Source organism: Phallusia mammillata, chromosome 6 (assembly GCF_965637545.1).
Source record: "Phallusia mammillata chromosome 6, kaPhaMamm4.hap1.1, whole genome shotgun sequence".
In the NCBI taxonomy this organism is placed as follows: Eukaryota; Metazoa; Chordata; class Ascidiacea; order Phlebobranchia; family Ascidiidae; genus Phallusia; species Phallusia mammillata.
The window spans coordinates 12,600,696-12,627,695 of record NC_137257.1 but is presented as its reverse complement, the minus strand read 5'-3'; the positions used below and the strand labels follow the sequence as shown (position 1 = coordinate 12,627,695).

The following is a 27,000-nucleotide window of genomic DNA, read 5'->3' as shown; positions in this document are numbered from 1 at the left end:
CAGATACAAATTGAAAGACTAATGTATGTCAATCATGAACCGGAAATAATAAAACAAATAGCAAAAACAACTGTAATTTTTATGCGGGAATAAAAACTCTTTCGCAGGACTTCATAGCAGCAAACTCTTCTGTTGATGTTGATCAGAATACAAGCACAAATTCTGCGGAATATATTGTTGCTTGCTCGAAGCAACAGATAAAAGTAAGTGTACTGGTTTTACATTTAACATTGGCTTCATGCAACAAAATATAAATTCTCATGAGGATATTTCACCACCAAACATTTGAAGATAAGCTGTAGCTTTTACTCATTTAATAATGAACTGCTGGCTTTCGTATGCAATAGAAAAAGATAAACATGGTTTCAGGTTCACTTTGTTTTTAGGGTTTCTGGTTTGGTTCCGGTTTTGAAAATTGGGTATTTTCTGGTTTGGGTTTTGTTCTAGTTTAGGCATATTACCTGGTTCATTTCGTTTGCATTTTTTAAACCGGTTCAAATCCCATTTTGTTTAATTTTAATTCTGCATTTTTACTGGTAAACCAAATATGAGGTTTAACTCTGGTTAGGGTTTGTAACAAAATGTAACTTAGCATACTGGATCGGTTTAAATCAGTGGTTCTTAACCTTTTTTCTGTTGTTACCCACAAAATGTTTTGATGGATATCAATTACCCCTTTTTGGAAAAACATCACCTAATATTTTTGGGGTCTAAATTAGCTTTACTACTACAAAAGAAACAAATACTACCTCACGCCTATGATGCCTATCACTAACTGGACTATACCGTCAATTGTATACGAAACAGATATTTACGAGAGACTCTAGTTCTAGTTTTATGACATCACAAATAGCATGGTTATGAGTGAAACACATTGAGACTTTTAGAGTAGAAGTGCATGACAACGTTTGCCATCAAAGTTACTTCTTTTTTATTTTGAAAATGTGGCAGGACGCCGAGAAATCCATTAAGATTGACTTTTTATTGAATAATTTAGAATAAATTTTACCCTCATTACAAAATGTTTGCTGGTTACAATAATGATTATCAAGAATCTAAAGATAACTACAACAGAAAATCTATGTTACCCCTTTCAAAATGCCAAATTACCCCTTTGGGAGTAATTACCCACAGGTTAAGAACCACTGGTTTAAATGAATTAGACCACTCAAACCGGTTTGTGGGTTCAGATTTCAGTTCCAGTTTGACTCCATTTTTTCACAAAACACAACAACATACAACAGGGTCTCATAAAAAACATGAACTATTCTGTAGGATTACATTGAAGTTTTTCAGTCAACATGTTTTTAATATGGTAATAATAAAATGTTTTCATTCAGTTGTTAAAGTTGTCAACAAATACTTGCATGCAATCATATTCAGTTGAAGAAATGCATGGGACTGAAATATTGGTTTGTTATTTGGAAACAACTTCCAATGGGTCTTTTGTGTCATTTATTACTAACCAGGGTATTCTGATCATTTTGTCTTTACCAACGTAAGTACTGTGATGCAAAATTTAGAGAAAAGTTGGTAATATACTAATGATATAACTGGCATATATTTTAGTTTCAGTTTGTTGTTAGTTTCGTCGCCATTGTTTCAGGCACGGCTTCCATCAGTTCAAGTTTGTTTCGAAAAATTTGCAAAATGTGCATTTGTTAGCAGTCCCTCCGAAATAGAAAGGATTGTTTTATCCACAGTAAGTATGCTTTGTTCAAAACTTTGCATGTTAAAACCAGCACAAAAGTTTTCCAATTTCAAAATACAAATTTTGCATTAGTACCACAAAAAAATAGAAGGGTGGCTTAGCACATATTGCCCTTGCACATACACTATAACCTATTTTAAAAGATTAATATCCTCTTTACATATTTTATACTGGGTCCCATATCATGCACTGTCTTTTATAACCTTTGTTGTTTCTGCGAGCAAAAAATCATGGGTCCCCACACATCCAAAGTTGTAAATAATGCATTTCAATAGATAACTATGAGTAAGTTTGGTATTGTTAAGTCAAACACAGTGATTGGTACTGTGCATACTTAAATATGCTATATGGAGTACAAACTATTTAAATTAAAAAACTCATTTTAGGGGGCTAGTAGGATAACTAACGGAGGTTCAACACACACAAACTTAAAAGTAGGAAACCACAATGACTCAATCAATAGTGCTGCAAAATTTCAGTCCAATCTGCCAACGTTTAAAATTTCGACCACTAGAGGTGTTTTGAGCAACAACCGTTAATGTTTCTGACGTCAAAGGGCTGTTAACAACCCCCCAACTGCCATGAAGCAAAACATCCACCAAGCAACCCACAAAGTCACAAACGAGTAACATACAACTGGTTGCCCTTGTAACACTATTGTGCCACACAAATCTTTTGTTTGTGGTGCCCAGTAACATACAAATACGTTTTACACTTTGGGGGCTTGTGGGGTAAATGTTAGGGCTACAGGGTTGAACACAACAATCGACACCTATAAATGGCATACAAGCTATCCAAAATTTAGCCAATTCTAACATTGTTTACAAACTCACCCCTTTTAGGGGGCTAGCGGGGTAAATACTACGGATATCAACAAAAACAAAGTGGCATGCACACCTACAAAACTATATCTACCATCTGTATAAGTTTCAGCCACATCCATCAAGCATTTCATGGCAAAACAAGTCGGACAAACTTTGGGAAAAAATACCCATTTTAGGGGGCTAGCGGGATAAATACTGGGGTTATCAACAAAAACAAAGTGGGATGCACATCTACATCTACCATCTGTGTAAATTTCAGCCAAATCCATCAAACATTTGATGGAAAAACGAGTCGGACAAACTTCGGGGGAAAAATACCTATTTTAGGGGGCTAGCGTGGTAAATACTGGGGTTATCAACAAAAACAAAGTGGGATGCACATCTACATAACTACATCTACCATCTGTGTAAATTTCAGCCAAATCCATCAAACATTTGATGGAAAAACGAGTCAGACAAACTTCGGGGAAAAATACCCATTTTAGGGGGCTAGCGGGGTAAATACTGGAAATATCAACAAAAACAAAGTGGGATGCACATCTACATAACTACATCTACCATCTGTGTAAATTTCAGCCAAATCCATCAAACATTTGATGGAAAAACGAGTCGGACAAACTTTGGGGAGAAGGAAAAAAAAAAAAAAATTTGAGTAAACCGATAGTGTAGGTCACTTATTGTAGTTAATAAAGTAGCACATCGGTCAATGTTACTTGTTTGTATGTTGGATTATGTCATTTGCCTGGCTTTAACATATTGGCATCCAGCCTTAAAAATATGCTTTTGTAGGATATCTATGAAAGTATACAGGAAAACACATGTCAGCTATTTATGCCAAGGAATCCACCAGAAAGAGAACAAGTTGGAATATTAAAATCAATCTTTGGAAAAAGCTATGCAACATTGGATCGTGATGAACTATGTAAGCTTTTTAAAATGTTAAAAGTGTTCATAAAATAAAATCTGCTGAGACAAGAAGACTATACTAGCTTTCAAACTATTTTTAAATTGCAAATAAAAATTTGATCATGAATTGTTGCAGTTGGAAGTGAAGCTGGTGAATCTGCTTCTAAAGGAATCGCCACCAAATACACATCGATGAATAGCAACCTTCAGTACACTAATGTGGGAACATCAGAATTTGTTAAAGATCTACAACAATTGCGCAAAAATGTATCAGAACGTGGCCAAAAGTTAGGTGATTTAGAAGAGAGGACACAACAAATGCAAATGTCTGCCAGCAAGTTTTCTTCTAATGCACATAATGTAAGCTGTTTTTTCCTTTTAAGAAAAATTTTAGGGAACTTCTGTTTAACTTTTGTGTATTTTTAGGTGATGCTTAAGTTCAAGAACAAAAAGTGGTATCAACTATGATGCTACAATCTGCACTCTCTTTCATTGTACCGTTTTGTGTTTTCCTGCTGCCTACTGCAGTATGTTACTGTAAACTAAAATTTGCACATGCATTTTAAGTATAACCACTATATTTCACATTTTCTTCTTCAAATCGTGAAAAGCAAATGCACATGCTTGTAGAATGTTATTTTTTCTTTTTTCCCGCACTTTTTACTTGTTTAGGTTCTGGGCTGGTTTGCTCAGGTGATGCATTTTGGGACATCAACTCATTTTCTGCTTGTGCATTCTGCAGGCAAGCTTTTCTGTAATCGGCATGCTTCGCTAACAATGCATTTCTTGATTTGTCATAGAGACTCTGTTTTTATCAAAATATTTTAGTTAATACATCAAGATAAATTGAAATTTAATACCTATACCTGCATTTCATGTAGTTTATCAAACTGAATGTCCATCAGTACACTTCTTTGCTGCTGATTTTTGTCACGAAATTCCAGTGCTTTTGATCGTTTCTGTTTAAAAAATTGGGAACCTGTCTCCACTTTTATGTTTTCCATGTCAATTAGGCTTTCTTTGTCTAGAAATGTGGTGGAATTGGTACCACTGCCCCTGTGAACATGCACCAAGTAGTTATAAATGCAAATCTATATTTTCCGAAGGGGAAATCAATACCAACTTTTCATATTGTTTTGTTGTTAGAAGTGGTGTTACTAGTTTGGACAAGTGTTTTGGTTGAATCGTCAAATTTTCTTCATTTTTAATATTTGTCATTATTGATTCTGTAAAATGTACAGTGCAATTAGTGAAGTTAAAAAAATGTCAAAATACACAACAGTTGCTGTTTTTCTTAGTCCATAGAACAAAGCAATACACTGTCTTATTCCTAAACCAATTTGACTTTCAATATTGCTAACTATATAATGTCTAGTGTTGTAAAAAAGATGAAATACAATGGACTGTGAATGTAACTAAAAATGTGGACACAAAACTTGGAAATTGTATAAGATGCCATGAATATTTTTTTATGGATTAGTTAAACAAGCAAAGCTAATGATTTGGGTGATGTGCATCTATATATATATGCTATATGATTGTTATAAATTGTTAGCTGAAAGTTTTCCTAAAACCTGGCCAGTGTTCCAGAAATTTTTCATCATTCTGAAAGTAAGAGATACGTTTTTGGAGTCATTTAAATTCGTTGACTGTTAGTCTCCATAGCAAACCTACCTTCATTTTGAGAGTTTTCTTGTTCTTGCATATTTCCAGGAAGTTTAGTGGTATAGGTCAAACGTGACTGCATCGCCTGGGACAACAACAATAAATATGTGTTGCCATGAAGTCACTTTTTTGGCGTAAAATTATTTTGCATCATAGCATTTGTTTAGTTTTTCCTGTACTGCTGTTATTATGGGTCCCCTTCCCTGAAGGGGACACATCTTAAATTTACTCTGTTTTTTTCCGCCAAAGTTTGTCCATGCACTTTTGGCATGCAATCTTTGGTGGATTTGGATGAAACTTTCACAGATGGTAGATATAGTTATGCAGATGTGCCATCTGCTTCGTTTGAGTTAATAACCCCAGTATTTACCCCGCTAGCCCCCAAAATGTAAAACATTTTTGTATGTTGCTGCGCACCACAAACGAAAGATTTCTGTGGTGTAATAGTTTAATAAAGGTAACAGAACATGTGCTAATTGTGTTTGTGCATTACTGGGGGGGTGTTTTTGCACATGTCAGTTAGAGGGGTGTTAACAGCCTTATGACGTCAGAAGCGTTAACAAATGTTTCTAATAACACCTCTAGTGGTCAGAAATTTAAACATTGGCCGATTTGGATAAAATTTTACATGACTGTTGATTGGGTCATTGTAATTTCATATTTTATACTTTTTAGTGTAGAACCCCGTTAGTTGCCCCACTAACCCCCTAACATGGGTGAATTTTTTAAATAGTGTCAGAATTAAATGAATTTCGGACAGCTTGTATAATTTGTCATTTTTAGGTATCAATTGTTGTGTTTAACCCTGTAGCCCCAATATTGACCCCTCTAGCCCCCTAAAACGGGTGAATGTTTTAAACAATGTCCGAATCGGATAAAATTTCAACACTTTATAGACTGTGCTATTTTCATTGTCGATTGTTTTGTTCAACCCTGTGGCCCCAACATTTACCCCACTACCCCCCCCCCCCAAAAAAAAAAAATAGGTCAGTTTTTTAAACAATGGCTGAATTGAATGAACTTAGGACAGCTTCTATAGTGTGCCACTTATGGGTGTCGATGGTTGTTTTAACCCTGTAGCACTATCATTTACCCCACTACCCCCCTACAATTGTGTGCAATTCGCCATTAATACGAGCTGATTGTTGTGTTTAGCCTTTTTTCTCAGATAGAGAAAAACCTTTGAATCCATATAGCATATTTATTTATTCTCAGTACCGGTCAATGGGTTTTATCTTACAACAACAAACTTTCTTATAGTTATCTCTAGAAATGCATTATTTACAACTTTGCATGTGTGGGGACCCATGAGTTTCTGCTTGCAGAAACAACCAAGGTTATAAAAGACAGTAGATGATATGGGACCCATTGTAAAATAAGTGTAGGAAATATATTACTGTTTTAAAAAAGGTTATAATGTATATATGCAAGGACAATGTGTGCTAAGCCACCCTTCTAGTATTTGAACTTAAATTGAGTGTTCCAAAAACAGAACAATCGTACAACACCCATGGAAGTTTAAATAAAATACCAGGGTATCGTGATGCCCCGTTAACAATGCAACATACAGAATCCAAAAGTCATGAAAATGACACAGATCAGAAAAAATCATTAGATTAGAAAATGGTGTTTGTACAGAATATCACATAATGACATTATTTTGTGTGGATATTTGTTTTTCTGAATAATAAAATTTAACTTATTGTTTCTGTGTTCAAGCCCTAAATATTTCCTAACAACACCTTAAAAATCCAAACAAACCTTGATCGATCTTCCAGGTTCAGCGGCTTCCCATGCCAGTTTCATTGCTCTAATTTCCTCACTTCGATGTGTGTCTTTTCTCACCTCCACCTCCTCTGCTTGGTCTGCATTTACAACAAACCGCAAAGTCCAAAATGCTCTTGATCCATCAAAAATTGTCTACAAAATAGGATATAATATTGATACAAAACATGGTGTACAACAAAGTCACAAAAGATTTTATTAGCACTTTGTTAACAACACCAAAACATACATAGTTAACAAACAATTTTTTTTAACAGGTTTGCTCATATATAACATCTCGCTATGTAATTTACATCTAAACAAGAGAAAGTAACAAAGTTTAATGAAATTGTTTTAAATGCATTTAATTTCACTGCAATATTAAAAGATATGTTTTTTTTTCTATTAACCTGTGATTGTGGTCTTGAAGCAACATCTTTTTCCTGTGTTTTCTTGTCTTTTCCTGTTTTGTCTGGGTTCTTACTGGATTTTTTTACTTTATCTCCAGCACCTGCTACCAACTTTTGTGTTGTTGATGTTTTGTCTATTCCACGAGTGGATGTTGAACTAGGTCTCTCCTTATCTGCTGTATGGCAGTGATTAAAGAATCACTTTCATATCATCAATTTAATCAAATGCAGTCCAGTTTTTGGTAGTGTATGTATGTCATTTTAAAACAATAGTTGTAGCTACAACCTTCAGTTTGATTTTTCTTATTATTTATATTATTGCAGCAAAAAAGTGTTTTTTACCCGAAAACGCTTTGAGATTTTCTTTTTCTTGCTTTATTAGTTTTTGTATGTGAGTCCATTGTTTTGCAGTGAGTTGCCAACTTTTATGTGCAACTTTCGCTTGTAAAATGTATTCATGTGTTTCCTCTTTTTCATTTTGATCAGCATCTGTTTCTTTCCCATCAAGGCTTTCAGATAATTCCTGTTTGTCACACAAAAATTCAATATTTTTGCACAGAAAAACCTTTTCAACAAAAATGACTTTATAGCAACAATTACCAAAAAATAGATGCCAGATTAACAGTCATGGTAGTTTTATCTCACCTGTTCTGTTTTTTTAAAGCTATCATTGCCTTTTTTGTCACTACCTGTTGTCAGGTTTTGTTTGCTTTGATGAACAGTATGCTGGCTTTCTTTGTTTGCTACAAGTAATGGGAAAAAATGCTGGCATATCAAAAAGATGGGATTGCAAATAGAACTTACATAGCCCGCTAACAGGACGAGCAGGTAAATTGTTTTTCAAAAAACAAAATGCAGGAATTACACAATGTCCTTTGCCTTCAACGAATTTAATTTTTGTTTCCTTGTCCAAAACCTAAAAGAAACCTTTTTCAAAAACTTACATATATTTTTTCTGTGAAATTTACCTCGAAAACAATGTGTACGTTTTCATTGGATGTTTCCAACTGAACACTTGCAATAAGATCTGTGTTGCATTTAACAGTGTATCTAAACATTTTTAAGGATTAGTGCATAAAGCAGGACACAAACTCAACACAAAAATACAACACCAACAGTATTGGCTACAAAAGGTATGAAAACAAGTAAATACCTGAATATTATACAATCATCTTTTGGAATGTAGTAATCTCTTATCTCTTTAACATGAAGTAAAGAATTGAAATTTTCAACAGATGTAGGTAAACTATCTGTGGAACCAATCATTCTGAGTTTCCATTTTCCAGGCATCAGTACACTTTCCAGTGTTCTTGCTTCAGCAACCAAAGTGTATCCTTTCTGAAATATTGACATTGGAATAAGTTGTCATCATTTGTTAATGATGATAAGCATGTAAATTTTTTTGTGCAATGTAAATCTGGTTTGACTTTTTGAACAGGATTTTTTTATCACCAAATAAACAAATACAAGTTATTTCATATTTAAATGTATATTTACCTTATTAGTTTTGTATCTGTATGGAACAACCTTTTGAAATACTTCTGGAATGGTATTTCCAGTATCATTATCAATCACATGTAAATTGCATGTTGGAACAGCATGGTACAATTTTGGAAGACACAATATTTCATCTTTCACATGGAACACTTCCCTAAATAAAGAAAACGGGACAAATAGTTTTGTATCAACAAAATAATTAGATTTTTATCCATCTTTATTGGCAGAAACATTGGTACTTGTTTACTCAGGACATGCACAGTTTCTTGAAATGTTATGCCTGTTAAGTGTTTAGTTAAAACAACCGCTACCTGAGTAAAATAAACCATGTTCTTGGAGCTTGTTCATTAAAAGTCCCTTGGTAGTCAGTAAAACTCAATTTGTTCCATTCATCGTTTTGAAATGAAAAATAGTTTATCAAAACTGGATACTTTGTCAGTAAGTTCCTGCAGGGGTATAGTGATTATAAATTCCATACAATAAATGCAACCAAAAAGATGGTTTACTTAAGCACAAAGTACCTCAGTATATTGCAGCTGTTTGCCTTGCGGTTAGATTGAAGCGAACTCCAAAATGCAGTTAATATTTTTATGACAGAAGCATGCTCCTCAGAAAGTGTATTAGTGTGGGTGTGATAAATTTTTCTTGCATTCATGCCACGCCAGTGTTTTTGAATACATGTTGCTGCACTAACTTCTCTTTTGACATGCTGGTCAAGCCCTAAACCTGTAATCATATTGCATTTGAATTACATGACTTGTGAAACAAACTTTTTAAAACCTTAAGCAGTTTACCTTCAGTCTTATCATGACTTGATTGTGAAATCCACAAATTAAGACATTTGATGGCAAATAAAAGGTTGTGCTTTTCATAACTATCCCCTATTAAAGATTCCATTATCGCATACAATGCCTCCATCCAAATCTATGTTTAAAAAATGGAGCTATGTTATGGTAATTTCAAATAGGTAATAACTTTTCATTTAGTATTTGACATAATGAACAGAAATAATTTGAATTCTAAAAATCTTCAGAAATCTCAATTGCTTTGTGGTAAGTATACCAACAATCTACCTCATAGTTTTGTTCCTTGGAATGAGACTTGTCTGCCGTGTATGGCATATGTGCATCATGAAGCTCACAACTTGATTTTTTCCAGGTTTCAGTATTTCCAAAACATTCTATGCAATTTCCAAGTTTAGTTAAAATTTGATCAGCCACTGCAACAAATTGCAGACTTTCCTACAAAAACAAATCAGCTTTTTACAAAAGTATTTTTTTCTAATAGGATGCAACTTACAAATATTTTTAAACAAACTTAGTGCCATAGTTTGTATTTTATACATAATAAACAAATAAATAAAAACATGTTTAGTATTAGGTGATACTGCAACATAAATATGGTCCAAAATCTCACATCTGCTGTTTGAATCTATGTCCTCACTTGACTGTGTATTAAAATCCTGAAAAAAAACTTTTGAAAATCCATAATAGTCACCTGTTGAAGGGAAGCAAGAACAGTTTCTTCATCCCCAAAAATAAATGGCGTTGTTGAACAAATTTTTAGATTGTATCCGAGGGGAAAATTCAGGACAAACCTTAGTATATGTCGTCCAGGTGGCAACAACAAACAAACTGCATGTGATCCTGTAGAGTAAAAGATCTTTGGTGTTAAATATATTATTTAGTCATTTTTTGTGAATGAGTCACTGAAATAGAAATTTGTGACAAATGATTTTTTTGTTCTGTTATTATTTTTCCAAATATTTCTACCAGTAGTTTGAATCTGCAAAATAGGTTGACCAATTGACGTGTTTTTCCAAGAGTATGTTTCAGCAACCAACAGTCCACTAGTGGTTGAGTTCAAAGTAGAATCTTGCTTCAGGCTTATATCTACATAACATATACCAAATTTGTCTATACTTTTGAGTTACAAAACAATGGTTGCAGCTAATGCTTTGTAAACCTTAACAATAAGCAATGCAAATATTAATGACAAATTATTACTCAAATCGCATAATGCATTTTTGACACGTTAAAATAATACAATAAACAGCATTCTTGCACTGTGTTTGATCACACCAAACAAGTATAACATCATGACAAAACAAAAAAAAGCTCCACCTTCTGATGAACCAGTTGTAGAATCCTTGTCTGATTTTTTTTCTTCTAATCCAGGCCAAAACATTAATACAGAGTACTGAACTATCAATTCAGATTTTTCAACATTATCAATAAAAAGATAGCTGGCAAATCTGTCTTCAACTGGATAGCCCTAAAAACATTCCAAAAAATGAAACCTAAAAACCTTGCCACACCAATGCACTTTGTTATTGATTAGTAGGGATGCGCCGAGCCGAGCCAGAACCCGAGTACTCGGTACCGAGCATCGCTGTTTTTGATGCTCGGTGCTCGGCCGAGCAGTTGCGCAAACTGACCCGAGCATTAAATTTGCATATTCATGCCCTGCTAACATAAGTAACTAGTGTTCGAAAGGGTGTCTATGAACAAAAACAAATGATTTTTCAAATGTATTAGATTGTGGAAAAACGTGTACTTCTGAGGCCTGTAACAGCTTAATACACCGCTGGTGACGTAAGAGGCCTTGTAGAGCTAAAACGTAGAAAGGGGATTTTTTGTGACGTCATAATGCACCGAGCGTGCTCGGCCGAGCACCGAGCATTAACGTGAGATGCTCGGTGCTCGACCAAACAGAACATTTGCAATTTTGGCACATCCCTATTGATTAGTGTGCAATGTGTTGTTAAAACGACATATGTTTTGGTCTTACAGTTCAACTAAAACTATCTCTGATGAAAAATGTAATAAACATGACAACAAATATACCTGGTAGGAATGGGGAACAACTTGACCACTTCCAGATTGTTTTCCCACATTTACATTTGAAGTTGCTTGATTTAACTGTGCTGACCTTAATTCACATTTGCATGTCAAAACAGGAGAATAAAAAAACATAGCAACCATGTAACCCATTGTTATAGTTAATAAAAAAGTCAAACAAAAATTTGGAAACTAGCAAGTGTCTGGAGCAACTTTTTTTAAGCAGTGCTTACTTTAGAAAGTTGGGGAAATAAAAAATATACACATAAAAACAAGTAATTACCCTTTTTTGCTTCCACCTGATGGTTGAGGGTTGGTAGTGCTACTTGTCAAGCTCGGCCGAAATTCACTGGAACTTGCAGAGTGCTGATATGTTTCAGTTTTGTGAAATATAGTGATATGCCTACACAAAAAGTAATACACTAAACTAAAAAAAATCAAAAATATGTTTAACAAATGCTACTTTAGGAATAGAAAGGGTGGCTTAGCACATTTGCCATTGTACATACAGTGTGATTTATTTTAAAACAATAATATATTCGCCATACTTACATTGAATCCCATATTAGCAACTGTTTTTAATAACCTTGGTTTTTTCTGCAGAGAGAAACTCATGGTCCCCCACATATGCAAAGTTGTAAATAATGCATTTTAAAATTTCACTCAAACATTGTTACCAAATTGTAATGGAATATAGACGAACAAAAAGTAAAACAATACCAATATTGTACCTGAAAGCCTGACAAAACATATCAAAGTCAATCCATCTTTTTTTTAGTGGTGTATTTTCCAAAGGTTTGGTTTTGTCTAGGTCCTGCAGAACAATTGTAATAAAAAACATTGCTTTTAGCAAATTTTAAACCATAACTTACCTTTTGATGATCCTCATTATCTATGGCAGAAGTTTCATCATTTTCAGCTTCTGCTAATTCAAAAAGCATCAAAAAATTAGGTCATCAAAAAACCACTGTTGATTTCCAATCAAACCTTTGCAGGTGGTAAGTTTAAAGTTATCCGAAACAATTGAAATAGAGTATAGTTTGCCAATTTACAACAAAATTAAGACAATAAACAGGTTTAAAATGAAAAGTAATGTACCAACACTGTCTTTGATTGAGCTTTCTGAACCATTTTCTTTAGCATTCACAGAAGTGATCTCAGCAGAACTACATAAAATGTTTTTGTTTTTTTGTTATTGACATAGAAGTGTTAAAAACACTCAAATACTTACCCAGAGTAGGGGGAACTTTCCTCAGGCAGTTCTGAATGAGCTTGGATTGATTTGTTTTGTGTCAAAAAATCTATTTTGTCTAAACGATGCCCAATGAATGGAGATGATACTTCCAACCAATTATCAGGTTTCACTGGTTTAGGTACTAAAAAAAAATTATGATAATTTGTGTTGGTTAAGATGCACAATAACCTACCTTCCGGCTCATCTGAAGGGATTTGATTTTTTTTAAATGGTCGAACAAGTTTCCAACGGGGCACAACTGGTGCAGGTGGTTGAGGTTCTAAAGGACATGCACGAATTTGAGAAATACAAATTGGATGGGGGTGTAATTGTGACAGTCCGACCTTTCGAAGATATTCACTTGAAGAAGCCTATAAAAGTCCCGGGGTTATTGAAGTATTTGCAAAATGCATCCTGAATCTTTTTCAATGTATTAAGATTGTATTTAAGGTATTTGATTGTATTATTATGTATTAAGAACAATACATACTTTTTGTCTTAGTGAAAAAAACGAACCAATCATATCTAATTGGTGACCAAAGTTTGCAAAAACAACCATTTCAGGATTGATGATAGACACCGTACTTGACGAATCATCTTCCAAATTTTTATCTGAAAAATAATGTTAACTATCTGGTAAAAGAATAAGTCAGCATGTTGCAAAAGAACATACACATAAATAAGAGAATGCATTTGTTAGCTTCAGTAAGTTCAACAAATGTTCATTTGTAAATTGGTAGTGATATTAAAAATTTAAAATTTTTATATTTTAAAAAAGGCCAAGTTGGCAAAGGCATTTGTTGAATTTACTCTAACTGTGAAAGCTTTTCCATGGTACTTTTGCCTTATTAGCATCTTAAGGGTAGACCAGGGAAACTAAACTTGGACATGGTGGCTTGGCTTCATATTCGCCAAACCATGGACATCAACAGGTTTTTAGCCAAGAGCAGGAAAAAATGTGCACTACATTCTATGGTTTATCACCAAAAGTATCTTGCCTATTAGCACATAAATATGCCATTAGCGATCAAGCAAAGATTCTGGTGTCCAGGGAGACCAAATAGCAGAACATGATTGGCTGTTAGGCTTTTTCAGGTGAAATAAAAATTAAACCTCCAGAAACAGGAAGCACTGTCTTTGGCTCGAATGGCGAGCTTTAACAAAATAAATGTGAAAATGTTTTAAAAAAATCTTCATTAACTATACAAAAGATGTCATTTCGATGAGGTATGTTTGAAATTCCTTAATACTTGTAAAACATTGGTTACAAAAAGTCCTGAAATATATCCCATTGTCCATGCTTAGTTGCATGTTTTCAATTACCGAATGTAGTTTGGTGTCATGATTTTTATAAATTGCCATATTTACCTCTTGATTGTCCAGTCTGTGGTCTTCCAGACTGGGAACTGGCCTTTACTTTTTCTTTTTCATCTTTTTTTCTAGGTCCATCCTTCGAGCTTTTAGCATCTTAAATGGTATAGTAAACATTTTAACAGTAAAGATTGTGTGATAGAATTAAAAAAACTGAATGACAAACTTAAGTTTACATGGCCCATACAACAGTAAATACCAATTCAAAACCTATTAACATTAACAAAGTGCTGTCTCAAACCCTTCTATATATATCTGTAGTCACAGTGATGCAGTTTTACATCTACATATTTCAACAAAACATTGAAAATGGAGCATGCACATTTTTGTTGTTTGAAAACAAAACATGTAGTAACACAGACAAAACCAGTTACTAGCAAGTCAGTTAATCAGGAAATCTGGCTTTGCAAATCCCAAACCATCGCCTATCAAGAAAAGTTTGAGTTGTTAGTCTATCTTCAAGACCAGTTGCCCTATACCACCCCAACTGTTTGTTACGTTTTAGGTATTAAATAAGTGTGATAAAATGTTTTTTTTAGTTCTATAGTTCTAACTCAAAGTTAAAAAAGTTTTGACCATGTCCTTTTTACAATATGTCGTCATTTTTTACAAAAGTAGTTCCCTACAAGAATTGAATCTCTAGTTTTGACCTTGGTATCGCTGTCCAAGGCCGGTTTCAAAACAGTTACATCTTTACCCAAAAAGCCCAAACAGTATTACAGATACTGACAAGTTGAGAGGATATTTTGCAGCAAAGGTATGTGTAAAAACCTGTTCTTCAATTCACTTTGTTGTGTTAAACAAATACCGTTGGCCTTTAGTAGCCTCTCGTGGTGCAACAGCCGAACGACCGCTGAGGACCTTTTGACACAACTTTTACTAGCACAGTCCTTTGTGTTCAACTATAACAATTTGGCTACATAACATAAACTCAAATATTGTTTCTGGAAATTATTTGTCAAAAATAAAGAAGGTATGTTGTGACAAAAAATCATTCTTAACTGTGTTCTGGAATACCTACAAGGTGACCTTTGATGACCTCTCTGTGTACGGCAGCCAAGCTGAGAATGACTGTTTGTTGCGGCTTTTGGAAAATGTTTAGTTTTTTTACCCTTATTTTAATCAGGAAAGTTTGGTCTGACATGTGCAAAAACGGAAGCAAAAGTTTATCGAGTTAAAATTGCGTCTGAGGTGTGAAACCTTTGTCAAAACTGAAAACCATTAAGGGAAAGGGGACCCATAATAACCAATTCCACATTAAAAATATTCCTAGTTTCAGTTATTAAAAAGACAAACGTGGTATTCAGGTTTCACATGAACTTTTATGGCCGCCATCTTGGTGATATTAATAGACGCAAGATTTTTCAGAATTAATTACTGTTGTACCTTTTTCGGTTAACAGTTGATGGTGTTCAATGCTTTCGTGTTCATTTGGTTTTGGTTGATCTTTTGGGGGCTGGGAAAGTCTATCGAACAAACTTGTCATAACAACAAAGCAAACAATATATGCAGGTTTGATTGAACCCACCCTGCATTTTTTAAGTTGTCTTCAGGAAGTTTCCATTCAGGTAACATTCCCATTAGTAAGTCCCAAATTTTTTCCTTATTAGTTTGCCTGCAGATCAACACAGAGAAATTTTACTAAACAATATAAATTAGCTTCTAAAACAAACAGGTCTTAACCAAACAATAAGGTTTGTACAAAATGATAACTGATTGATTTGTTTTATCAAACCATTTCTGGAAAACTTGCTTTATTGATTTGTGTAATTGTTTGTAGATCTCGTTAAATGTAGTGAATGTTTTGAAAAAACCTGGGCATTCTGTCAAAATGACCTACTGTATTGGCAAAGTTTCTGGAATCCATCCAGTTAGACAGTGCAGAACCGAAAATTCCTCCAATTCTACTGAGTCATTGTGGCGGCTGCAAATTTAATGATCAATTGTTAGCAGTGACAATAAATTGTATGTAAATTGTAAAAACAACAAGTCCACAATAGTTTTTATAACGAGCTATTGACTAACACTCATTTATCGGCTATTTATTATGAATATGCTCAAGGCAGATTAAAATCACCATGTAACTTATTTGTGTCTGGGATGATTTACATTAAGTTAATATAAAATATGTTTTACTAATGTTTGTAATATAAAAACTTTAGGCATTTTGTCTTAGGTATAGGTATGTCAGTCTTAGCAATTAAATCTCCATTGTGGTGTGTGCAACTCTAAATCAAACAAAGAAAGCAATTGGCAGTTTATTATGCCACATCACATTTCAAACTAAACTGATACTTCAAAACAATTTGTTATGCTTTTATTATGAATATTGTGAGAAAAAATAAAATGCATTTTTTTCTTCTTATTAAAAGGCCACCCTAATTTACAGATAATAAACCAATAATTTGATCTGGGCTGATATTTTCCATTCTTGTTACTTCCACATTTGACTCCTTTGTTACTTTATTTTCTACAGGATGTTCTATAAATGCACTATTACTACTAGATGCTGTAAATCGCCTGTTATAATCAGACATTGGGCAATTCGTATTCGAATGCATTCGAATACAGGTTTTTCCCCTTCGTACTGTATTCGAATGATTTTGGCTTTCGTTCGGTAGTGCATGAATGCAATTGGAATAGTTGATGTCATCTTTTGAACCAACAATTCATGAATGCTTGTTGGTTTACATTTTTACCAATGCATTTGCAATTCATAAACCGATGTTAATTTTTGATCGAATACCTTCTAAGTTTCAGGGTGCTTTTATTTGTATTATTTTCCGCAACTACAAATATCTGAATCGGTGCATTCGAATGCTATGCAAATTGTTTGCTTCTTACAACAACTGAACAATTCGTGAATACAAATAACTAGAACTATTAATTCGAATTGCTACTTCTCAAAAAGTACGAAGTATTTATGAATACCAATACACGCTTGGGGTTTATTCGAATTACGCGTTGTTGTTTTTTGGTCAACTATTCATGAATACTAATACTTGACATGTTTTATTCAAATACAATTCGAATTGCTGCCACCTTAACATTACGAAACAATTCTTGAATATGAATACTTGACTTGCATTATTCAAATACAATTCGAATTGCCGAACTTTAAAAAGTGCGTAGAATTCATGAATACGAATACATGCCTTGGTTTATTCGAATAGTATGCGAAGTAATTATCGTTGTAGTTTGGTCAACAATTCATGAATACAAATACTTGACTTGTTTCATTCGAATTGCTGTCACTGAAAAATTACCAAAGTATTCATGAATTCAAATACAGTCATGCAGGTATTCGTAAAGTATTTGAATACAGGACACGTGTATTCGACCCCCTGTCTGGTTATATTTATGTGTCCCCTTCCTGAAGGGGAATTGTTTGGGTTTTTTTTCTTTCTTTTTTTTCTTCCCAAAGTTTGTCTGACTTGTTTTTCCATCAAATGTTTGATGGATTTAGATGAAATTTACACAGATGGTAGACATAGTTATGTAGGTGTACATCCCACTTTGTTTGTCCTGATAACCCTAGTATTTACCCTGCTAGCCCCCTAAAATGGGTAAGTTTGTAAACAGTGTCGGAATTGAAATTTGGATAGCTTGTAGAGTATGCCATTTATAGGTGTCGATTGTTGTGTTCAACCCTGTAGCCCCAGCATTTACCCCACAAGCCCCCAAAGTGTAAACTGTATTTGTTTGTTACTGGGCACCACAAACGAAAGATTTCTGTGGTGCAATAGTGTTACAAAGGCAACCAGTTGTATGTTACTCGTTTGTGGGTTGCTTGGTGGACGTTTTTGCGCCATTGCAGTTAGGGGGGTTGTTAAAACCCTATGACGTCAGAAGCATTAACGGTTGTTGCTCAAAACACAACTCTATTGGTCAAAATTTTAAACATTGGCGGATTGGGCTGAAATTTTGCAGTACTATTGGTTGAGTCATTGAAGTTTCATATTTTTTTAGTTTGTGTGTCGAATCCCATTAGTTAACCTACTAGCCCCCTAAAATGGGAACAATGTTGGAATTGGCTGAAACTTGGACAGCTTGCAGAATTTACCATTCATAGGAGTCGATTGTTGTGTTTAACCTTGAAGTCCCAATTTCACCCCACTAGTAGAGTGGGTGAGTTTATTAAACAGTGTTGGAATAGGCCAAAATTTGGCTAGCATGTGGACTATGCTATTTATAGGTTTCAATTGATGTGTTTTACCAAAGAAGATGGCTAATATGGGACCGAATACAAAATAAGCATAGGATGTATATTCATGTTTTAAAATAGGTTATAGTGTAAATGCAACAACAAAATGTGCTACGCCAACCTTCTAGTTTTGTTCTGTTTTTAGAACACATAAAGCTTAAAACCTGGCTCAACTCTTCTCATTTACATTATAACTAGAAAGGTGGCATATCGATATATTTTCATTTTATACATTCTATATCCTATTTAACTATTTACTAAACACACCATTAGACCTGCTTACATGATTTGTGCAAGCAAAAGCAAGTGGGTTCTCATACACATGTTTATTTAAATTTGGTTATGATATAAAAAGACATGGTTTTCAGTAGCATGCAAACCTTTGTGTCCTTTTATAAGCGAACCTGAAGAATCATTTATTGAGTTTAAAACATGTCTAGGTATGTCCAAACTGAAAATGTGCATGCTAATTACAAAAAATCAATGGGACCACAGGGCTGATCAAGCTTCAATTTTAAATGGCAAACAAGAAACACCCTACACACAACTGTTTAAAATTTCAGCATTTAAGGGGGTCGCATTTCTGACCTAAAGGACTGGCAAACCTAAAGACAAATATTTTAGGATGTGGGTAAAAAATGGGTGAATCCAACCGATGTTATAAATTTCTTTAAAACTCTTTACAATGCACCAAACAACAAAGTATGAAACTCGTGGATCATGGATGGTAGTAAATATAGTCGTTTTTTATTTACATGTGGCTCATGGAAACTTCTGGGCTATTCAAGTTAAATTTTGGATAAGTAACTAACATGTGTGCATATGTGAAGTTGAATGCAATCTTTCTCTTCCATAATCTTTCTTGGTCATTAATTTATTAAGGTTTTGGACCCAAATGTAAACTAAATATAAAGCTGTCTTCTAAAAGTTGCATGGCCATTTTGAATTCACAGGACCTCTGGATCCATCCCCAGGGTCTCCTAGAGGTCGTCATATGCCAGGTTGGAAATTACTGGTTAATATTAACATAAAATCCAACCTTTTGGGGGTCTGACAGTGAACCCAAATAAGAAACATAAGCTAAAATTTGCAAATATGACCAAAAAGTAATCAAACCTGATTGAAACTACTTTTAACAGGGCTTTGGTGAGAAGCAGTGGCCACAGCTCACGTTTTACACTGGTTGCAGGTAACAGGAGTTTTCCATCTTCATCAAATGGAAATGTGTCATCCACTACAACCTTTCTCCAGCAGCCCTGAAACATGGGTCATATTACCAATATTTTACAAATATGCCTAAACAACTAAAGAGCTATCTTAGAACATATAATCCATGGATGAAGTCCCAAGTGGGCATGAAAGTAGTATTTTGTTTACCTTCACACAAGTTATACGACAAATTGTTAAATTGAGTCAAACGCCCATTCACTAAAATTAGCAGGTAAGTAGAGCTAAATAACCTAATAGGAAAGGAAAAGGTCCAGCCTGGACAATCATATGATAATGAGAACAATTTATTTAAACACTAGAAGGGTGGCTTAGCACATTTTGCCATTGCACATACACTATACCATATTTCAAAACATTAATATATTTCCTATACTTAGTTTATATTGGGTCCCACATTTGCCAACATTTTTTATAACTTTGGCTTGTTTCAGCAGGCAGAAACTCATGGGTCCCCAAACACACAAGGTGCATGTCAGGGTTTATTCCCATGCAATTCAGACATTGTCAAAAGTCTGCCTTTTTAAAAAGACAGAAGAGTAAATTTTGAGGCTACAGGGTAAACCAGAACAATCGACACCTATAAATGGCAAACTCTACACGCTATCCAAATTTCAGCTTATTCCAACATTGTTTAAAAAATTCACCCATTTTAGGGGGCCAGTGGGGTAAATATAGGGGTTACAAGGTAAAACACAACAATCAACACCCATTTATGGCAAAATAAACAAACTGTCCAAATTTCAGTTAAATTGGACATTGTTTAAAAATTCACCCAGTTTAGGAGGCCACTGGGGTAAATATAGGGGTTACAAGGTAAAACACAACAATCAACACCCATTTATGGCAAAATAAACAAACTGTCCAAATTTCAGTTAAATTGGACATTGTTTAAAAATTCACCCAGTTTAGGGGGCTAGTGGGGTAAATAGTGGGGCTAACGAGTCAAACAAAAGTTTCAACCAAATCCATTACAGATTTCATGTCAAAAGTGCATAGACAAACTTTGAAGGAGAAAAAAGAAAAAAACCAACAGAGTGAAATCAATATGCGTTTCCTTCAGGGATAATTAGTTTATAAAACTGACAACTCACCATCCAAAAAAGTCTTACAACATATTTTCCAAACTGATTGTACAATGGAATATGACCCTTTCCAGCTTTGCAGAGAGAGTAAATATGTTCCCAAGGTTTCCAAGACTTATCCTGTTGGTCTACAGTAGGGCTAAAAAGTTTTGGTATTAGCACCTAAAAACTGAATATTTTAATTTTGTGAATAAGCTTCAATTAATAATACCATGTGAGTGTATTTAGTCTGTAAAACCATTTGTAAAACAATAACTATTGTAAAACAATAACTTAGATCAGTGGTTCCCAACCTTTTTTGTTACATTCCTCCCTTTGCCAATTTTCGAACTATTCATTCCTCCCCATAAGATGAAAAACAAATATAACATTGTTCTTTTTATACTACTCGTCCCTTTTAAATACTGCTAGTTGACTAAAACTTAGGCTACAAGTAAAATCTACACAAACAATGATATGCAACTAAGAATCTAGTTTCATTACACATACTGTTTACTAACTGTCGACTGTTCAGTTTTTAAGCAACTAAGCAACAGCCAGAGTGCCAAAAACAAAAATGTTAAAACAATGGACTTTGTTATGACAATAATCAATTTAAGCGCCTGAAACGTAGCATGCGGCCGTATATACAAGAAGACTTTATAATTAGATGTCTATTTCAGAACCCTTTACAACCAACCGGTTTCAAATGTGAACCTGATCCAAATTATAATGCATATCCCTAGTGTATATGCAAAAATATTCTGTTACATTAACAACAGAATTTTTTTTACAGTTTTTATGAATTCATAAAATTCCTCCCTAGAGAGGAATTCCTCCCCAGTTGGGAACCACTGACTTAGATATCAAAAATGTCACTAACCTTAAATTAGTTGTTTGCGATGGAGTGCACAAGTTCTGTGTCATAATCACCTCACTTATAATAGTTCTTGTTACCTGAAAAGATTGGTACTGATTCAGTATCAAACAGTAAGTGTGAATATGTCATACAAAAACTTTACGAATTCTTGTGTTATCAACAATACCAATGTGCAGTGGTTCTCAAACTGTGCGTCGCGATGCCCTGGTGTGTCGTTTCAATTTTCCAAGGGCGTCGCAGAATATTTCCGTTTCGTGGCTGAACTCAGTTAATCTGATAAAAATGAGGTTTCAGTGCGGTTGACGTTCATCTACGTCCAAATACTTTTTGCGTAGAGTGCGGATTGACATAAATTTACCTCAAAAGTTTTTGATCAAAAATGCGGCTGTCCGTTAATGTACGGTGAGACCAAACAGTACAAGCAGCAAGTGCGTGATAGGCGCGTGTCTGGGGCGACGCTTGGCGGGAATTAAACTTGATTATGTGAACGGAGTCTCGCATATTAACAATGTAACAAAGACGACTTTTGTAGCAAAGGCTTGAGGTAGTTAACGTATAATTGTTAGCAAAGTTTGAAGTAATTATTGTGCATGAGTTGCAGCAGTAAATTTTTGTGGATCAGTTTATATTGTGCGTAGGTTGAAACATTACTTTCATTGTAATTCGTTGTTGATGCTGTTAAAGCCTTGTAGCAGACAAGACAATGCAATTGTGTGCAATAATTGAAACAATTAACAAAAGCCCGCACGTGATTGCCGGGTGCACTGAAAGTGTTGAGTGCAGTTTTATAACTTTGTCGAAAAACAGTTTGGCTAAAATTGTTCTCTAAGTACTGTTTAATAGATTTATATTAACTGTTTATTCATAAGTTTCCTCATTAACTTTTATTTGATGGTGCGTCGCAAGTCCAGAAAACTTTTCCAGAGGCGTCGCAACAAAAAAAGTTTGAGAACCACTGCCAATGTGCAATACTCCAGGTTTATTTACTTGCCTGTTAAATATTTAATAAAAGTTTTCTTACTGAACAATGCAGCAGGTGTTCATTGCAAGTGATGAGATCAAAACATTCATTCTCCACCACTGATGGTATCAGGTCCTCAAGAAAATCCTACCCAGAAATATAGGTGTATAACTGACTTTGTATGAGAGGTTTTTGGTAAATACAAGACAAATCTGGGTATTTGCATGTCAGTTAATTACATAATCCCATCAATTGCATCTAGAATCCCATTCTGTAGCTTATTATTTGTTGAGAAAATTGTTTGCTTCATCTTAGTTACTTAATCACATCTGTTGGATAATCACATACATTTTGAACAATATGCAGTTAACTGGAATGTTCATTTTTTATGTGAAAGTCCCATAGTCAAAATTTTTACTTAAAAGATTGACACGCTGATTGAGTGAAAAGAGACACTATAATTATCACAAAAAGATTTACAAAAGTATGTCTGACATTTTTCATTCAAGTTATTACTCAGTGTAAAACTGTAAACTACAGTCAATTTCTTTATGTCTCTGTACATTTTCTTTGCGTTATATTTTATTGCAGTCCCAAGCTTTTTTACCAATGTTTATTTCTTTTTTTAAATTATTCTGGACTTTACACAATTATGATAGAATATCCAGTTGTTGTACTTTTAACATTTCCACTTGCAAGTAAGTCAACATCACCTAAAATGTTTACATAAATGATGTAAACAGTCAGGTTATGCTATCAAACTTGTTCATTAAAAAATATTTTTCGTGCTGCAGAAATTAAAAAGGAAAGCAAAACTTTTGTGGCATGTAGAATCTTTTATGTCTTCTATGCAAGCATTGTAAACAGATATGGTTTAGTATCACATGTCAAATTACCTGTGGCCTTTTCCAGTGGCAAACTTTAAGTGCTGTTGGCATTTCAATTTTTCCTTCAGGGTCATCGAAAAACTGCAAGCTTGGACTTTTTCCCTTGTCTTTAGGTTTAAGTGCTCCATCCTAAAAAGCATATACGTTGATAAAAAAAAATATCCTATTTCATTGGGAATCAAAGTGTGGAGCAATTAGGCACTGTGAATTTTTATAAAATCCAAAAATATTGTTGCTCAGAATATTATACATGTTTACTAACTTCTTGTATCCTTAAAAATATTGTTACTAACAGCCAAAAACACAATGTAGTCCTAAAATAAAACCTAATTCTTTGACAAATTTCAGCACATCAAATAAACATATGTGTCCTATTTAGGCAAGAGAATGTGTATTTACCCTTGTGTTTTTTGCCATTATATACTTTGAGGTGTATAATGTATATTGTTTTTGAGCAATTTTATCAGCTTTTAGACCAGAAGTCGGCAACCCCTGGCACATTTACCAAGGTTGGCATGCAAGGTGACTTTTCAAAATTTGTATATTTAGCGATTTTTAATATAAATTGAGCTATTACCACATTAGTAATAGTTCAAAAAACAGCCTACAGGCACAATTCTGTCTGCTTTCTGATCAACTACCACAAATCGCCATTACACACCCAAATATTGGCATGAAAAGCCATTATCATTTTTGGAATGCCAAATAAATTGACACAGACTGTTCTAAAGTTTGCCCATTCCTGCTTTAAACAATTCAGATTTAGATACTTTACATTATATGACACACCCATTTTTCAGAGTTTATATCCACTTCATTGAATTCTGTCCATAAAGGATATGATCTGGTCTTAGCCTTACTGTCCATAGATGCCACACTTCCAACAACTGAGGCAGCTCTGTGATCACAAGCACATTTGACAAATAAACTTTTTTAAACTGATATTATATGTTACAGCATGGTAAGTAGTTTCAATTGAACTAAATATACGAAACTTATAAATTCGGTGCCTTTGTTGGGTTATGTTTTCACATTATCCCCCCCATATTAGCACCTGAATAACTATGGCTTGAATTGTACCATTTGCAGACTAAAATAAATGAAATCCCACATACCAAGCAGAAGATAAAAAGTTCAAGTAATTTGAAGTACTTCATCATTTGTCAAAAGACACACCAAAACTAAACACACCAAATGAATCATGGCCACCCGGTGTACAATATCTTTTGACTCCCAGACTATTTTATATTTCAACACTTTATATTTCAACATAAAGGGTTCATAAAGCAAGAAACAAATTTACGTCTATTGCACAAAAAATGTAAACTTTTTAATTCTTAACATTGCAAAAGTAGCTCTGGTTGTGTTTTAAATACTGTTAAATATATACAAGTGTTAAAAAACTGTAATGTAGTGCCAAAAATCTACAAAAAAATGCACAGATGATTTGTCCTACACAACACAACTGCGGCAAGCATTTCAAATTATTCCCCATTATTGCCTACTGAGCCTGTTCACATTAACAGGTAAATTTCAAAATTTGCCCTCAACTTTACTCTGGTTTCTGATGTCACATTCAAGGTGAATTTTTACTACAAAACGATCTGTTTACATGAAGAAAACTTTACCCGAAGTAATAAAACATATTCTTTGGATTCAAAATAGTGTCGGTTAGATGTAACGACTTCTTGGATCACATTCTTTTTATATATATGCTTTTTTGAGCATGCAAACAATTTTTGAGTCTATTGTCTCTTGTCTGAGTATTTAAACTTCAAACAAAACAACACAACCTTGTTATGTCATATCAAGTTTTTAAGATTGTTGCTGTTTGCAAGTTTACAAACACCTGTGAAGCCACAGATGTTTTGAGAAAAGAATTGCGTAAAATTATCTGTTTTTGAAATTTACCCACCAAATTTACTCGGTAATAATGTAGTAATGTACTACATTTGCCTTTTCTTCCTCTCCTTTCCGACAAAACAGGGTACATTTTTGTAATTTGCCCGGGTAAATTTGTGCATGTGAACAGGCTTACTGTTGTGAATAATTGATACAGACTAACATATAGTCACTGTCTTTAGCCCAGAAATTAAAAGCAATAAATTTAAACTCACCTTTTTGCCCTTGCTTGATTTTCTGTCATTTTTAAGTTTTTTTTTCAATATCTTAAAACAAAACGTTGGTGTTAAACAAAGCAAAACAAACTTGAACAAATTTTGTTTGGATCATTGTTATTAAAAGAACACTGTATTTCACGTATTGTTTCTAGTCAGTATTCACTTTCAGCATCAATATTATCGCTCAAACCCGAATCAACAATTACTCTCAGATCAGACAATTTCAAACAAACAAATTGACGACGACCGAGAGAAACTTAGAAAATTTCTGTCAAACCCAAATTAAACCAATATAACTTACGCATCCAGCGATCAAGTCTCTCATATGATTCTGGTAGTCTCGACTTTGCTCGGATTTTTACTCCGCGTCTTTTCACGGTTTCCATTTCCATGGTAATTATATTCACTTTTATTCATTAAAATGTTTTCAATGAACAAAGATTTTTACATTTCGTCTCATTTTGGATATTTTTTTTACGAAATAATACGAGATAATATACTTACTTTCAAAAGAAAAAAAACAACTTTAATTTTCTCCCGTGTGTCACAATAAATGATGTCCTCGCACCAAAGAACTCTATAACCAGGAAGGTCAACTAGTGTTTGTTCTTTTATGACGTTTTGCTTCGTCACGCTTGAATGACACGGGATAAAACTTCTTACATTTTTTTACATTAAACTGTACAGTAACGTCGCCAAAAATCAGGAATTTCTTTGAATTTATTGCAAATTAGCTACTGTAAACTATAGAGCAGGGGTCACCAAACTACGGCCCGCGGGCAGGATCCGGCCCGCAAGGTCATTTCATCCGGCCCGCGACCACATTTTTTTAGGTTGCCAAATTGTATTAATAACTTTGTAACATTAAAAGTTAATCTACTCCTTACAAATTTTTTTCTGTGGGGATATTCAGAATTGATATTACCCAGTTTCATAGGATTATAACGCCCAGGATTGATCCAAAGCCAGTTTGTTACGTCACAGACAAGTCTACAAATGTTAATTGTATAGAACAGGAGTCACCAAACTACGGCCCGCGGGCCGGATCCGGCCCTCGAGGTCATTTCATCCGGCCCGCGACCACATTTTTTGGTTTGCCAAATCGTGTTGATAACTTTGTAACATTCAAAAATTAATCTACTCCTTACGAAAGTTTTCCTGTCGCGATATGTAGAATTGATATTACCTAGTTTCATAGGATTACAACGCTCAAGATTGATCCAAAGCCGGTTTGTTACGTCACAAATTGGACTACAAGTGTTAATTGTGTGCAAACAATTGCCTTATTTTGTTAGTTGTGACGTAATATACAAGCATTGCTCGTATGATGAGACCAGCTGTACAGTTTAACAGTCGCATTACCAGATTTTGAATTAGATTGTGGAAAGACCATCTCTTGGCGCCCCTATAAAAATCGCTGGGGCATGTAAACTAT

General features: G+C 34.3%; 2 protein-coding genes across 16 annotated transcripts in view; one reads left to right on the top strand and one right to left on the bottom strand.

Annotated features, from left to right (window-relative positions):
• The window catches only part of LOC145232571 (syntaxin-binding protein 5-like), a 46,003-nt gene extending 41,272 nt beyond the window's left edge, over positions 1 to 4,731 (top strand). For 7 of the 8 annotated variants that reach the window (XM_080097224.1, XM_080097223.1, XM_080097221.1 and 4 more), the window contains 6 exons: positions 108 to 203; positions 1,341 to 1,498; positions 1,570 to 1,702; positions 3,325 to 3,457; positions 3,578 to 3,801; positions 3,868 to 4,731. In XM_080097224.1, the coding sequence (XP_079953350.1) occupies positions 108 to 203; positions 1,341 to 1,498; positions 1,570 to 1,702; positions 3,325 to 3,457; positions 3,578 to 3,801; positions 3,868 to 3,909 (786 nt within the window). In that variant the 3' untranslated portion in view covers positions 3,910 to 4,731. Of the gene's footprint in view, positions 1 to 107; positions 204 to 1,340; positions 1,499 to 1,569; positions 1,703 to 3,324; positions 3,458 to 3,577; positions 3,802 to 3,867 lie in introns of those variants that run through there. The other variant, XM_080097227.1, reaches the window with a different exon arrangement.
• LOC145232568 (androglobin-like) lies at positions 7 to 26,060 on the bottom strand. 8 transcript variants are annotated; one of them, XM_080097213.1, is made up of 39 exons: positions 25,867 to 26,049; positions 25,563 to 25,613; positions 24,235 to 24,343; positions 23,455 to 23,574; positions 22,619 to 22,705; positions 21,601 to 21,674; positions 20,748 to 20,877; positions 19,543 to 19,682; positions 16,063 to 16,146; positions 15,751 to 15,837; positions 15,609 to 15,688; positions 14,220 to 14,318; positions 13,342 to 13,463; positions 13,045 to 13,222; positions 12,849 to 12,993; positions 12,716 to 12,783; positions 12,490 to 12,542; positions 12,349 to 12,431; positions 11,901 to 12,020; positions 11,624 to 11,708; positions 10,901 to 11,051; positions 10,550 to 10,669; positions 10,275 to 10,423; positions 9,851 to 10,018; positions 9,572 to 9,701; positions 9,299 to 9,503; positions 9,089 to 9,223; positions 8,778 to 8,931; positions 8,434 to 8,618; positions 8,249 to 8,330; positions 8,085 to 8,196; positions 7,926 to 8,023; positions 7,623 to 7,803; positions 7,281 to 7,456; positions 6,868 to 7,026; positions 5,116 to 5,191; positions 4,565 to 4,667; positions 4,308 to 4,497; positions 7 to 4,246 (listed from the first exon to the last, which is right to left on the bottom strand). In XM_080097213.1, the coding sequence occupies exons 2-39, from the start codon at positions 25,589 to 25,591 to the stop codon at positions 4,076 to 4,078; spliced, it is 4,638 nt and encodes a 1,545-aa protein (XP_079953339.1). In that variant the 5' UTR covers positions 25,592 to 25,613; positions 25,867 to 26,049; the 3' UTR covers positions 7 to 4,075. The 8 variants fall into 8 exon arrangements, with proteins under 8 accessions (XP_079953339.1, XP_079953341.1, XP_079953340.1 ...); XM_080097215.1 differs by having other exon boundaries at positions 7,281 to 7,453; XM_080097214.1 differs by having other exon boundaries at positions 12,490 to 12,539.
• Positions 26,061 to 27,000: the final 940 nt, after the last annotated feature.